Here is a 14,978-nt window from a genome sequence, read left to right as displayed (position 1 = left end):
GTACTATGAGTTATTTTAATTATTTTAGAAACATTACTTGGAGTTACCAAGACTGAAGAATAATTCTTGAGACCTAATAAAAAACTAGATGACTGGGAAATTAATTGCAATTATCAGTAATCCAAGGAAAAGGTAATTTCAATCATTAATAGGCAAGATTCTTTTTTAAATTCAAAACCACCTGGACTGTACTGGGAAAGTTCAATGAAAATTTTTTGATCACTATAAATAAGCAATCCACCAGGTTTATTGCTGTGTAAGGAATGATGCAAAAATGACAGATAGTAAAAGCATCACTCTTCAGTAGTTACCAAAGTGCTTTTTGTTTTATTAAATAAAACCAGTAGAACCTGTTTTGGAAATAGCTATCCTCAAGTTTGGAATGACAACAGGCTTCCACCCTTGAACCTTAGACTAAACAAAGCCATCAAGAAGGACAATATAAGATCTTAAAGGTTGTAGCTCTTGGAAGGGAAGACAATGTGAAATGAAAACACAAACCAGGCAGATGTTTTTTCTCGGTGACGGAAATACTTCAGCCCAATGGGGAAGAGCTGTTGCTGAACAATTTCAAGACTAGAAGGGGAAAGAAAAGGGCAGAGTTGTAACAGAAGTACTTGGGAAATTTTCAAAAATACCCTGAGCAGATACAAAAAAATCTGATAAAGCATGGTCTTCTCTTCCTCAGTGAATTTAAAATAATTTTTACAAAATCTCTTAAGAAAGAGAATATAGACTTTAACACTGACTGACAAAATTGGCTCAGAAGCAGTCATGGATTCTTAAGTCTAATGCCCAACTAGTGCCTTACTTCATATTCTGTAGACCTCTTTCCAATGTTCTAAAATTCTCTGAAACAACATTACTATGACAAAACCAAATCTATTTTTGTTTTCTCATTATGTAAATACATACTGTCATACTTGGAATTTTTGGTATTAGCTAGTGATTTTTATTATGGTTCAGTGTCTTTATTCAGGCAGGGAAATTGGACTGAACGTGAGAACTTTGCTCTTACTCAAGAGCCTGGAACAGTGAGTCCAGCTCCAGGACCAGTGGAGCAGTTATACCACGGCAGGCTTGGCACATTGGGTTAAAGGTCTTATCACAAGCTTCAGAAGCAATACCAATCAATGTCAGACGCACAGAAATATCTTAGCCAAAATTACAGGGTCCAATGATCATTTCTCATACATAATTGAAGCAAACAATTATCCAGCTGATCTGCAAAATTCTCCTACGGCCACCTGCTTGTGTAGTCTTTTAATCAGCAAAAAGAAATCTGTATTAGCAATCACCTTTCTTACCACATAAAATCTTCACTATTGTTTAAGAATGACAGAATTGGAAAAATCCACTGGGATTACATGCAAAGAGCAGGCACTTACCGCAATGGCAAAGCAGGCCAATGCTTATGTTTGAAGTACTTTCACAACAAAAGCTGGTTTTTAAAAAAATTATCTTTCTTCTTTTAAAAGGAGGCAGCAACGTGAGTTGTCTGAAGACTGTGAAATTTCTTTGAAGGCTGTAACATTGTTTTACAGTCATTATTGTTGCATATTCTGTTTACTTGGCAGGATCCTTTTTAAACTCTTCAGAAACGTTTATTTCTTAAGCGAGATTTGTCTGGAGCCACACTGGTGCAACAAAAACTACAGCTGCTGAACACGGAGCAACTGCTCTGCACATCAGTAACTGGACTCTTCAACAGAGGCATCCAAAAACAGTAGCCACCCTTCAAAAACCTGAACATAATGGAATCCTCATGGATCAAAGCAAGACTCTGCTTATGCTGAAAATACCAGCTCTGTTCAACTAAGCATCTAAATTAATGTCCAAATGCTGAAGTTATTCAACACAATTAGACAGCAGTGAGACAGTAATAAGAACATGGCTTTGTGCATGAAGGGCCAGTAGCTTTAATCACATCCCTCCTAACCCGCCAAGTGTCGGGATATGGCTCTACGGGGACTGACCTGCTGGGAGCACTCTGCGGTCCCAGTCTGGCTTGCGGAGTGCCCATAACCAAGAATGCATGCAGATGCCACAAATGAGGTAGGCAGGGCCGCCTCAGCCAGCTGCTCCACTGGTCCTAGAAAATGGCTGAGGCCCAGGGGTGCTTCCCTGAGCCACCCGAGGCTCGGGCGAGCTGGCTGACCCTGCCAGCAGCCCCCGGCCAGCACTGGGGTGCACCCGAGGGGGGCTGCCAAGGGCTCGCCCACAGCCGGGGGTCCTCATACCACACAAGCCTAGGCTGGAGAACGCGATCTTCCTTGGTTTCCATCACACCTACCCACCCTCACAGCCTGGGCCATCTCCTTCAGCTAAAGGGGCATCCCACAGGCTGCATCCCTCCCTCCCATCACGCTGCTTGGCCGGGGGACGGAGCCAAGCGCGGGCCCGGCGTGAGGCCATTCCAGCCTCTGCCACCGGCTGCTGGGGAGAGGGGAAGGGACGCCCTCCGTCCCCACGGGCGAGGCCGCCGCGGCGCCGGCCAGCCCGCAGTTAATGGCGGCAGGAAGCCACCCCCCGCCTGCCGCGCTCCCTCCCGCCGCCGGCCCTCCCCGTGACTCGCTTCCTCCGGCGGACGGGAACTGGGAGGAGTGAGCGGCCCCGGGCGGCCGCCCCCGCCCCGCCAGCGGAACCAGCCAGCCGCCGTGCCCCGCTGCCCGCGGGGAGGGACGTGGCCGAGCCCCGCCGCCGGGGCGTGCCAGCGGGTGTTCGCCGCGCACCCAGCTCGCCGCGCCCGGCCGCGCCGCAGCGCCAACATGCCCGCCGTCGACAAGCTCCTTCTGGAAGAGGCTCTGCAGGACAGCCCGCAGGTAGCGGCGCGAAGCGGGGCGGGGGGCGCACCGGCGCCGCGGCCGCCAGGGACAGCGCGGCCACCCGCCGGCGTGACGCCCCTGGGCTGACGGTGCCGGTGGGCAGCCCGCCGGCTGCGGCCGCGGCGGTGAGGGCGAACAGCCCGGGGCGGCCGGGAGCGGCGTCCTGCGGCGGGCGGGGGGCTCTCGGCAGGTGACGGGACGGCAGGGCAGGGCGGCGGGGCGGGCTGCCGGAGTGGGTCAGGGTGACTTCGCCTGTCGGAGTCGTCGGGGAGCCGAGATGCTGTGAAACAGGTAAACGGCACCCGTGTGGCGTCGGGGGAAGGCTTTCGTCTCCTACTGGGCATCTGCCCGGGAAAAACAGGCCGTGCCTGCTCCTGGGGGGCCGCCGGGTAGAGGGCTGGACCCCAGCGCGGGGTGCATGGCGTGAGGAGGCCGGGGCACAGCGCCCTTTCTCCTCACCTCCCCCAGAGAAACTCCTCCGTGGCGTTTTCCTCATTGCTGACCTGCCTCGGTGGCACTCGGTCGCTGTAAGGGTTGCCCCGACGAGGCGAGGTGTGTTGGGGAAGGATGGGTAGGCATAGCTCCGTGCCCTGGCTTCCACCGACGTTCCTGAGGGGAAAGGAGACTTCTGCGCTGTGAGTCACCTGGCCCTGGTGACAAAAGTGGGCTGAAGGAATGTCACCACCCGCGTGCCTGCTCCTTTCCTCTCGTGGTGAGGCATCCCAGGGGCTGTAGTTCAGATACAGGGGCTTCCTCTGAGGGTAGATGAGGTGAGGTGGGGTGCCCCCCCCCCCCAAAGATGACTTCCTTCTGGAGGAGTCCTAGAGAGGAGGACAGGTGCTTGCTGCCCTTCCCTTCCCAGCTGCAGGCACGGGAGGATGATTTTCTCCTCACTCCAGCACTGCGCCCGGCTCTGTAGCTCCCTGTGCCTCATTGCTGGGGGCCGTGATGCGGCAGAGCTGCAGGAGTGACCCCTGCGGATGTGGAGACCCCGCAGTGAAGAACACGCCATGTTGTGATGTTTGCAGGGGGCAGAGACGTGTGAGGCCTCGAGAGCTGGGAAAGGAGGATGGCAGGAAGAAAGTTTGGGTGGAAGAGAGGAACGGGAAAGAGTGGTACTTTTGTGGAGGGGTGGGGAAGGTGCACTTGAGGATGAAGTGTGGTGTAGAGACACAAAAGTTATTGGTGAAGGAGGGAAAGAAGAGAGGGCAGGGTGGATCATCATGGATCCTGCTCCCAATTATCTCCATGTTGTAACCCTAACTCATCAGCTGATGGATCAGGAGGAGAAATTATAGGTAAGCTCTGGAGCAGATTGCTAAAAGGTGTTACGGAGTCTGTCATGAAACATTTTGAAGGAAGGACTGGACATGCACCTGTCAGGACTTAGTCTTGGGGCTCATCTTGATCACCTCTTACCCTGTTTTTCTGTGGTTCCATGAACTCTCATCCTAGTAAGAATGATTTTCATAATCTCTTTTATGTGGCATATGTGGAATCTCCATCCTTGGAGACTTTCAAAACTTGACGGAAAAAAGTGTTGAGTAACCTGTTGTAATGTCAGTCGGCCCTGCTTTGAGCAGGAGTTGGGGCAAGGTGACCGGCAGAGTTCCTTGCCAGCCTGAATTGTTCTGTGTTCCACAGTTTGCCGAAATGTACTAGATTTATTTAATATGTTTTTAGTATTAACCTCCTCACTGCGTTCTGGAGCTGAAGAACTTGACACACAGGATAAGTGAACTCATTTACCTCTTCAGTCAACACTTCCTTCAATGATTAAAAATGTAACACTGACTGAAAGCAGTTGAACAATGCACTGAATTGAATTTGGAAGTCTTCATCTTTCTTCTGACCTGAAATGAAGGCTGTTAACATCTCCTTTGCAATTACTGGAAATACCAAGCCGTGCATAAATCCAAGTATTTGCAGGATGTTTTGGCTTGATTTGGTCATTACTTTTTGTTCAAGTCCTAGAGCTTTGGAAGGGAGGGGCGTTGTTTAATTTTTGTAATGGCCCAGTGTTGCTAACATCTATTTTCTCATGCAATGAAACAGGGATGTTTTTTTTTCAGTCTGTTTAGCAACAGGGTACCCCTGTGAGCTAAGTGCTACAAAATCAAAGCAAAAAGGCACTCTCTGTCCCACAGAACTTACAGTGTAGCAGCTTATGGGATCATTTACTTCTGCGTAGTGACCTAATTCTCCTCTGCCCTGTGCATTCACTTACAGTAATGAAAGGGATGGTAAAATGAGGATATAACCTCACTTTGTGTAAACTGTGTGAAGTATGTGAATTACGTGCAAGACAGAATTAGGCCAGTTATTTCTTCATCAGTTTTCTGAAACTTGATTTCTCTCTCTGCAACAATATAGTTCTTTTGTCTTGACTTGTCTCCAAGCGCTGGCTGAAAAAGGCCTTAAGAAGTGTCTTAATTTTGAGGTGTTTGGCCACAAAATAGAGAAATTTACGTAAGCAGTCATGCTAAAACAAGGGAAATACTTTCAAGTAAGTAGAGAATTTTTTCCTGTTTCCAGAAGCCAAGATAATGGTGCTATTAATGAGGCCTCCTGAATGTTAGCTTAATATTTGGACCACTGGTTTATTTCAGCAGCATTAGCTGCTGTTCCAGAATTTGTCAAAACAGCAACAATGAAAATATACACATGCTGGTATTTTGTTGCAGTGATTCAAAATGGTGTTCTTAAAGGTAAAAGTTTCCAATAATAACTTCCAAATGGTTTGAATCATTTATTGTTTTTATTATTTTTGAACAATGTGCTAATAATTGAGGCCAAGACTTTCAGAAATTATTTCCCAGAGCTGGTCTACTTCAACCCATATTTAGACATCTGAAAAACTGAACTTGCAAAAATTTAGTAAGATTTAAGAATGTAGCTGATATTCCTGTGTTTGGAAAACTTTTCCAGCATGCAGAAGTGTTTGATCTGGAGCCTACTTCAGGCAATTTCTTTATAACTTCTTAGTCTTGGCTTGAGATTTGTCTTGATAAAACATTGTGTAAAGTTTTATTGTTTATGCCTTCCCTAGATTTTTTTTTTGACTAACTGTCTTCATACCCAGTACTTTTCATGTGCTGTTGTAACACAAAACAGGGAAGATGAGCACTGTCTAGATAGAAGATAGTTTGTTGACATTAGTTTTGCTTGGTTTAATGCATCGTTTAAGATAAAACATTTAAACCCAGATAATTTTGAAAAGCAGTATGTTCTCAATTACTGAATTATCTTAGTGTGGAAAACTCAAAATCCTGCCACTGTCCTTGTAGGGAAGTTCTGCACAAAGGTTTTTTATGAGTTTGGGTTCTTGGTATCCATTTCATTGAATTGGCCTTCTCTCCATTCTTTAGTTTTTATGTACTCTTTATTTGAAAACAGTACCTTGTATTATGTATCTCCTTACATGCTAAGATCTCAAACAAGTTTCCCAAATGCAATGACTGGTAGTGACTCTTAGGTAGGAAGTGTTGTAGCAGCTTAGCATGTTAGTAGACTGAAGTTTTGAGAGCTTTCGAGTTACTTAGAGTATAGAAGTATTCCTGTGCAGTGTATAGAACAGAACCCAAGGACTGACTCCCGAGTTACATACTTTAACTGCTGAGCAACACTAATTTCTGGCTTAGATACATCTCGGCAGAGATGAAGTGATAGTTGATCGTAGGCCAGGGTACATGAAGGATGCTGATTTTGATTTTTTCAGGACAAATATAAAGTCTGGGTAGAGGGTTTTGCAGAGAAGAATAAATGCCTTGGGGAAGTACATGTGCCTTCTGTTAAAACAGCGGAGCATTCTTAAAACGATCTTAAATCTTGGGGAAATAAATTTCCTGGATTCAGGTCTGGATACTTCAGGTACATAGGAAATTCCCGTAATAGGAGGATAGATAAAGCTTTTGCTCTGTTACAGGACTGAGGTGATTATGAAAGTACTGGAGTTTATGCGTGCCCCTCACATAAGCAGATGGAACTAATTAATGTCATATGTTAGCTGTACAGATGGAAAGACATTGCCAGTTAGCATCAAATAGATTGGATTTACCAAAGTTAGGACTAAGGATGGATCATGACTTTGTTAAAGGGACAGCCGTCCCACTTTCATTATTGCAATGATCTAGCAAATTCTGGAGCTCGCATTATTCCGAGATATCTTTGTGTCCTGTCTCAGGAGCTGTGTCAGCAATGTAATTCTTTGTGCCTGACAATTCACCAAAACAAACCAAAGGAATTCATGTCTTTAAGATAACACAAATCATTATGCTCTTTTTTTCACCCCATTTGCTGACAAGGGTAGGCTAGCAGAATGGAGAAAGTACAGGGTATCTCTGAGTGGGTGTATTACTTTTCCATGCCTGTTTTTGTAGATGAACGCTCAATTGTTTGGGTCGATTACATCAGCTGGCTTTGGCAGTGGCCCTTTAAGAGTTGCTCAAGACAGTTGAGAGTGAATAATACTCTGTAAATTGTCTCATGGAAAGAGGTGCTTTTAATGCAGTCTGACATTAGAGAAGTAAAGTGAGCAAGCAGTGGTGTTTGACCCAGTCCTTAACGTGGTTTGGATTACTGTTGTCAGCAGGCAGATATTCAGGATTTTTTACATTCCTGATTATTTTGGAAGGAATGTCTATTAGTTAGAGCAAGAAACAGGGAGTCAGAATTTGGCCATAGCATTTTATCACTTTGCTTCCTTCTGCCTCAGTTTACCTATCCATAATAGGAGGACTAATTTCTACATATTTTGAGATTCTGAATAAAGAGAATCATGCAGTGTTAAAGGCTTATTTCTGATTTGTGTTTTTTGCTACCATCTACTTACAATCATTTATGATTCTTTTTAATATTTTCACTTGGGACTAAAACCATTTGCTTTTTTTTCTTTTATTGAAGACGCGGTCTTTGCTTAGTGTCTTCGAAGAAGATGCAGGAACCCTTACTGAATATACAAACCAGTTGCTTCAGGCAATGCAACGAGTCTATGGTGCTCAGGTAATTTTTTATTTGTGTTTCTTTTGTTTGATGTGGAGTAGAAGATAAATTGCTATTATGATGCTGTTATGTACATGAAAGTTGCCAAGTATCTGCACCTGTTGTGGTTTAAGATGAGTTGCAGATGTTTTCCATCTGGTATCTCAGCCTCTTCCTGCTTTGATGTTCAGAAAGGTGATATGCATGCAAAAAATCCCTGCTTTGTCTGTCTCCAAACAATTATTGAAATAAAAATTGTTTTATGTCCTTGTCTTATGGTACATTGGAAGGCCAGCCTTGACAAAATCACTTGCCTGAACATAGACACAATACACAGATAAGTAAGTATTCACACTGACTTTAGGCATCTAACTTTGATGCTGCGACTCACCATTTGGAAGGAACGGACTATGTCCCTTTATTACAAAGAGAATGTACACTTTGAATCATACTGAAGTTGAGTACCTAAGGTAGTGTGAAAAATATGGGAGCAGGAGCAGAAAAAAATAACACTTTTTATAAAGTACTTACATGACCTAGATGACTAAATCCCTTTGAAAGTAAAACTTGTAAATTACATCCAGTGCTTTGTAAAATGCTATTCTAAATCAGAGAGATTTTCAGTGAATCTAGGATTCCCATGTGCATAAAACTAGATATTTCAAAGTACCCTATCTAGGTCTTTAAAGACATGCACAGTATCTCGTGGAACTTTGCTAGTATTTATGTAGGTTACATACCTGAGTTCCTTAGAAAAAACATTTCTTCTATTGAACCGGTAAATCTGAGGAGACAGAGAGATGAGATTGCAGGTATTTTGAATTTATTGGAAGACTCAGTGCCTGATTCTTATGTTATCAGGAATCAGTTCAGCTATAATACTACAAGTGTGTTGATTTGGTGGGATTGCTCTTTTGGGTGACTGATAATATGCCTTGAAAGAGCCATCTGCCTGGGATCTAGCTACCTACACCTGGAAGATGCAGCTTTGGAGAGCTTCAAAGTCTTCGTGTCCTGGATCCTGTGCAAATGCAGCGCAATCAGAGGCTTACAGCACAGCTTAGATGCTTGATGCTTAGAAAACAGTACAGTGCATAGTCAGGGGCTGAAGGGGTGACATGAAATCAGAGTCACAGAGCTTGAAGAGTAGCAAGAGTCTGGGCATGCTGGATGGTAGAAATCTGAGACCAAAGAGTAGGTTGGATTGAAATGAATGAAAGAAGGAAGTCAGGAGGGTTTGGTTTGACCATAATCAATATGAAGTGTCCAGCTTGTGGACCACATATCACTTTCCCCTGCTGATGCCTTTTTAGGATGGCATTTTAGGGATAGGTTACTCTGGCCTGTGATTCATGAAAAAATGCTTTGTCTGCTGTTTTTTTGGCCTCTTTGTCTCAGTTTTTGGCCTTCTCCATTTCTGTTGCCCCACAGTTAGGACATTTCCTCTTTCTTCTCACTGTCTCAGCGCATTTACCCATCTGTACTTTGCAGTACTACTGAGTCTACTTCATTTTCCCAGCATTTCTTGGCCACTTTCTTCCTGCACGCTTCCTGCTTTAGTTTGCACTAAATACTCAGTCACTTGTAAAAATGGGATGTGTTCCTTGAAAAACCTCATGAGAGTTTGATGCTGTTTTGAGATGGGAGGTGCAAAGCAGTCAAAATTTGTAAGGATGTGGAGGCGGGCACCGCCCTATGCTACCATTGCCTTAGGAAAATTCATGTTTAGTGGCTGATGTTAGGGACTTTACCAAGTACGCTGGCTCAATATTTAGTGTTCTTCGTGTTGCTGCTCCTGCTGTTTAATTCCTTGGGAATCTCTGTGTGTTGTGCCTTCAGTTTGGGTTTGTGATCTTAGAATCCAGTAGTGGCAAAAAAAGACACTGCAGTAAAGCATAAGTAGATCATATTATATAAGTGGAAAAGAAACCTTTTGTGGTTCTTCTTTCCTATATATACTTTACAAGTTTTTGATATTTTTGCATGAGACTTGAAATAATACACTGAAATTGGGGCAAAATTCTGTTATTTTTTAAAAAATAAAAAATAATGGAAGTTTTTAATTCAGCCATATATGGTGGTTAATTCCCAAGAGAATGGAGGTGTTGTATAGGCTAACATTGATTTCTGCCTAATTTTACTGAACTTTGCATATATTAATATGTTCTTTCCAGGTGCCATTTCTGAATATTTCAAAGGAGAACATACTTTCTGACTGGATTCACCCTCAAAAATTGAGGCACACACCTTACTACAAAATTTTATGATTGCAATTGCTGTAGAAAGAGAAGTGTGAAACTGAGTTGTCCACTAAACATGAATGGACAGTTAAGAAAAATCTGTGTGTAATATTTCTGTGCGACCTAATCACAACTTGAGAGAAAATCAACTTTTGCTCTTGTTAGGAGACACTTTCAATAGCAGCATATTAGGAAGTGCTACCAACGCATTTTGTTTTAAGAGGGAATGTGATTTAGTAGAGAGAGTGTAGAAGTTGAGAGTATTGAGAAGCCAGGTTCTGAGTTTGCCTTTTTGTTTTCCTGACTTGAATTTTGTCTTTGCAAGTCATTGTCATTCCCTGCTCTGGTTTCCTTATCTGTAAAATAGGTATTACAATTACTGACCTACTTTGAAGCAGCGACCGTAAAAATGGCTGGAATCACAGTCATGGCAGTCAGACAAAACAGCAGTGGGTTCTACCAATCCACAGTATTGAAAAATTGGAGGTTTTGTCCCCTCAGAAGAGTTAAGACAGTTTAAAAATGTTAATCTTGTTTTCTTCCTAACTACCTTCTGAATTTAAAATTTCCCAGATGTCTCAACCATATTTTCAATATTTTTTTTAGTAGTTTACTAGAAGTTTGGTGTTCGTTTTGATGAAAACTCAGTTTTTAGTGTCATTCAAGCCACTGCAGCTTGTGATCAAATAACAGGGTTGATGGTTCTGAAAGGATGCAGTGTGAAGTCTCAGGGGAGTAGCAATTAGTACCAACTGCATGCTGCAAGTTATCCATGTGGATATATGCATATATTTGTCCCAGAACACTGCTTCATGTGCAGAGCACTAAGTTTGTAAATGGACAGCTCAAGCTGCTCTAAACTCTTGGATCAGCATGTTTGAAAGGAATGTGAGAGAGAAATAGTTGCCCAGAGCTTTTTAAAACACTTACGAAAGTAGAGAACTTTTTGAATGTGCCTTTTGTTCTCCCCTCTTTTTTTTTTTAAGCTACAGGTTTCTGCTAGGTGCTGAGAACCTAACTTTTCAGACTTAACATGTATTCAAGCAGGACCATTTTGCATGCCTTTAACTTTTCTGATGACAGTAGGACAGTCGTTGGGATGGTGCATCAGTTGGGATGGGCTTCAGTAAACAACGTAGGCAGACCTTTGAAATGACAAACCTTTGTCCCAAGAGTGGAAGGATGGATCTGCAGCATCTTGTTACAGGGTGGAGGCATTGCAGGGTGTAGCAGTGGATACACTGCCTAGGCACCTGGAGCCACTTGATGTGGAAGACCTGATAACACTAGGCTGCAGCTGGGTGATGCACTGCTGGCAGATTGCCTTTGGCTGCAAGGCCCTCAATGTGTCAAGTCCCTGGTTGCTGTGCAGGACCAGGACAGTGCTCTTACCTCTTTGAGCACCCACACCAGGTGTGATGGGGTGGTGACTATTTCTCACATGCAGTTCTTCAGTGAAAAACAGACTGCAGTGCTACAAGGCAGATGCAGTGCATGATGCCGTCATTAAGAAGTCACAGGAACCAAGTGTATGAGCTGTGGTCAAGGAGTGAGGTTTAGCTGATCTGGCAAGGCCATGTGTGTAAATATAGTGAAGCATTTATGTATTTCTTCATCAAATAAACCACATCTGTGTGCGTACATACTGTACTTCCTGCTGTAATTCTCCCATCTGTGCTGCGGTACCCTGAAGTAGTTTTCATGTCCGTGGTCTTATAGAGGAAGTCTTCCTTGCAGAGTTTATTCCTGTAGTCCTTGCAAGCAAGTCCTGGTGCTGCATCTGGCGTTGTTGCTGTCTGATTTCTGTGAATGTTGTGTTCATCATTCTGGACATTCTATTACCTGAGCAATACATAATGTAGCTAGCAGGAACTATTAGATTTGCTTAAGCTGCATGCTGCGGCTCTTGGAGCGGTGTATGAGCAAAGTATGCCCAGTTTATGTTCCTGACTTCCCACTGCCATAGTAAACTATTTTCAGAGCTTTACTGTTATCTCCAGTTCTTCATCATAATATTAGAAATGGCTCAGCTGGGATCTTCACTTGAAACAAAATGCCATTTAGAAACTCTGGAGACTGTTGTGTCTCTACCATTAGAAGGGATAAACAGTTAAGTATGTTAGAGGAAAATAAGGTTCAGTATTTTGTCATTGGGAAGAGGTTTCATCTCATTATTCCTGACAAATCTGTCTGGGTACTAAGAGTGGTGATGGCAGAAGAGGAATAAAAAGAAACCCATGTTGCATTTACCAGTACATCCAGAGAGAGAACAGCATGGGAATTGTCAGCATCTGTGTCTCTGTGAGCAGTTGTCTTGTGATTCCAGAGTCACATGGGCAAAATGGCAACAACCTCAGGGGCCCACTGCCTTTTTATGTCCAGACTCTTAAGGAAATTCTTGACAGTTATGGGATAGTCCTGGGTTATATGTACCACATTACATGTGTATCAGGACAGCTTGAATCTGTCCAGGGCTATTTTAGGTAGTGCTTTATACTAGTGTTACTTCTGTCCCCAAATTCATGACACCTCATGTCAGCATTTTTCAGCAGTGCTGCTTGTTTCATCTTTCAATGTATTGACTTCACTAGGTTATAACTCAGTAGGTAAGTGTCAGGCTGTGTAGGGCATGCATGTATTTTCATATTTATTATGTTGCATAGCAAACCCCAGGTGTACTGAATTCTTAAATTAGTTGTGCTTGAACTGACAAGTAAGCACTGGTAGTTTTTCTTTTTAATTGCTTGCTTTTTGTGTCTGAGGGAACATTGTGTTGTCTTTTCAAATGGTAAGACTTTTTTTTTCCCCAAACTTTTTGAAACATTAAAGTTTAAATGAGCGTTTTGTAAATTTTAAGTTCCACATAAAGAAGCTTCAACAAAGTATTAGATAGGAGAAACACTTACTACAGTTGTCAGCACTGACTTCTGTGAAATAGCATATATATTATTGTTTCATATTCATTGTAAGTTTGCATCATATACCTCTGTACTTCCTGAGGCATATTCACCATATGTTGCTAACAGAGGTAAGCAGAGCCTTATCACGTAAGAATGTATTTACAAAACCATGGGAGTTGTTTTTAATACTGCCTGTGAAGTTGGAGTTTTCACCATGCCTGGAAGCAGGTTAACTTTGCACTAAGCAATATCTGGAGCTTTGAGTCCTACAAGGAGGTGTAGATGTATGGATGCCCTGCTGATAGTAATTTTGCAAGAAACTGAAGATTCTTACTCTACTGAAGTAGCCATCCTACTGTAGCTGCTTTTGCTGTTTTACAGCAGAGTTCTGACTAGTGTCTTCTATTTCGTGAAGCTATTAGTTGATCCTTTGCTGAACCATTCACATTTGTGAGGACTGAGTGCCATGCTGTGAATCAGCAGCAGGGCAAGCTGTATGTTAGCTTGATCTTATAAAGTGCTGGGCAGCCTGAGCACCCATGTGATGCTTAGCTTCTTTCAGCCTTAGATTCACATTTCCAAGTCATTTAATATGCAAACCAAAGCCTGTAGGGCTGTTGCATTTACTAGATTGATGGAAAATTCTGTTTTGTAGGAAGATGATATGCACATGCTGCATAAAACTGTTGTATCAAGACCCAGTTCTTTCTTTGCTGTGCCTAGTTTTGAAGGTGATTTGTTCCCTAGTTCTGAAAGGAATAGAAGGCTGTAAATGCCTCACAGACCTCTTCCTTCAACCACCTACACCTGGTTTTTTTTTTTTCCTCATTTATGAGGCATTAAGCTTTCCCAGATGCAAGCCACATTTTATTACATGTCATTCTGCACGTACAGGGTACAGGGTACATGAATAAATACCTTTAGCAGTATTTTACTTGTTTACATGCAGAATCCTTTGGCAGTTCTGTCTGTTGGTTACTTGCAGTTTTAAAAATGTCAGCATTAGCTGGAGTAGGAAAGTAGCTTTGCAGAAAGCTTCATTATATTGGGATTGGAAATGGACTCGCTGGAGTACTTCTCTGTCTTTAGAAGTTAATTTATAGCTCAGCTTAATCTTTTACATGCCCTCAAATCCGTAGTCTGTTAGATGACTGTCTACAGAAATATCTTTGGACTTCAGTGTATTAGCCCTCAGAGTTTATTGTGGAAAAATACAAAAAGAGACCCTAAAAAGGGATAGACTGCCTCACTGGTAAATGGTTAACAGCAGAGATTTTGTTACAAATGGGTATGAAAAAAATCATACTCTTCTGATTATATGTACAGCTTGGTGAATAAAGGTGATAATGAAGAAGGTGGAATCAGCCCAGAAAAATCACATGCCTTTGCTCTGGCGCTAGATCAGAAAATAAGTTGGACATTTTCTTGCTGACTTATTTAAAGGCAAGGTACTGAAATAACTTGAGAATTAAACAATGATTTTTTTAATCTGTTGATTTTTCATTTCTAGTAGATTAATGTAGATTCAGGACACCGCTTTTATTACCTCATCTATGTGCACTGATGTTAGCAAACTTTATTAAAATCTATGCCTAGGGCTAGCATGCCCTAGTATGCCAGCTGATGTTAAAAAAGAAAAAAAAGTCTACATATCTGTAATCATAACTGATTGCTTGATACCTGTTTGCATACAGCCTTCCTTCTGGTATACTTTTCTACATTAATGCTGCAGTGATGTTTTGCCTGCTAAGTAAAGCCATCTGATGAAAATGAATGTATTTGTGATGCCCAGTACAGGTTAATTTTGCCTTCATTTAGAATACTTGGATTTCTGTTCAGTATTTTATTGAGTTTCTGCCTGATAAATCATCTCTTCAATAGCTCTCCCACTCCATAAATGCTTGATGAATTCTGAAATGTCAAGGTAATGTGGAAGAGATGTGAAGCGGGCAGTCAGGATTGTATCGTGGCTTTTCTTTTGCTGTGGTGTACTGAATTTCAGATACTTCAGGGTAAGGGGAGTGAATGTTGCT

At 42.7% G+C, this 14,978-nt stretch overlaps 1 protein-coding gene across 1 annotated transcript in view; it reads left to right on the top strand.

The window, feature by feature from the left end:
• The first annotated feature begins 2,674 nt into the window (after window positions 1–2,674).
• APPL2 (adaptor protein, phosphotyrosine interacting with PH domain and leucine zipper 2) overlaps window positions 2,675–14,978 on the top strand; it is a 38,740-nt gene continuing 26,436 nt past the window's right edge. Inside the window, exons 1-2 of the mRNA XM_040596840.1 lie at window positions 2,675–2,822; window positions 7,728–7,826. Of these exons, the coding sequence (XP_040452774.1) occupies window positions 2,769–2,822; window positions 7,728–7,826 (153 nt within the window). The 5' untranslated portion in view covers window positions 2,675–2,768. The remainder of the gene's footprint in view (window positions 2,823–7,727; window positions 7,827–14,978) is intronic.

This window comes from Falco naumanni, chromosome 5, assembly GCF_017639655.2.
Source record: "Falco naumanni isolate bFalNau1 chromosome 5, bFalNau1.pat, whole genome shotgun sequence".
NCBI classification, from domain to species: Eukaryota; Metazoa; Chordata; class Aves; order Falconiformes; family Falconidae; genus Falco; species Falco naumanni.
Note: the sequence above shows the minus strand (reverse complement) of the source record. Positions and strands in the feature narration are given on the sequence as shown.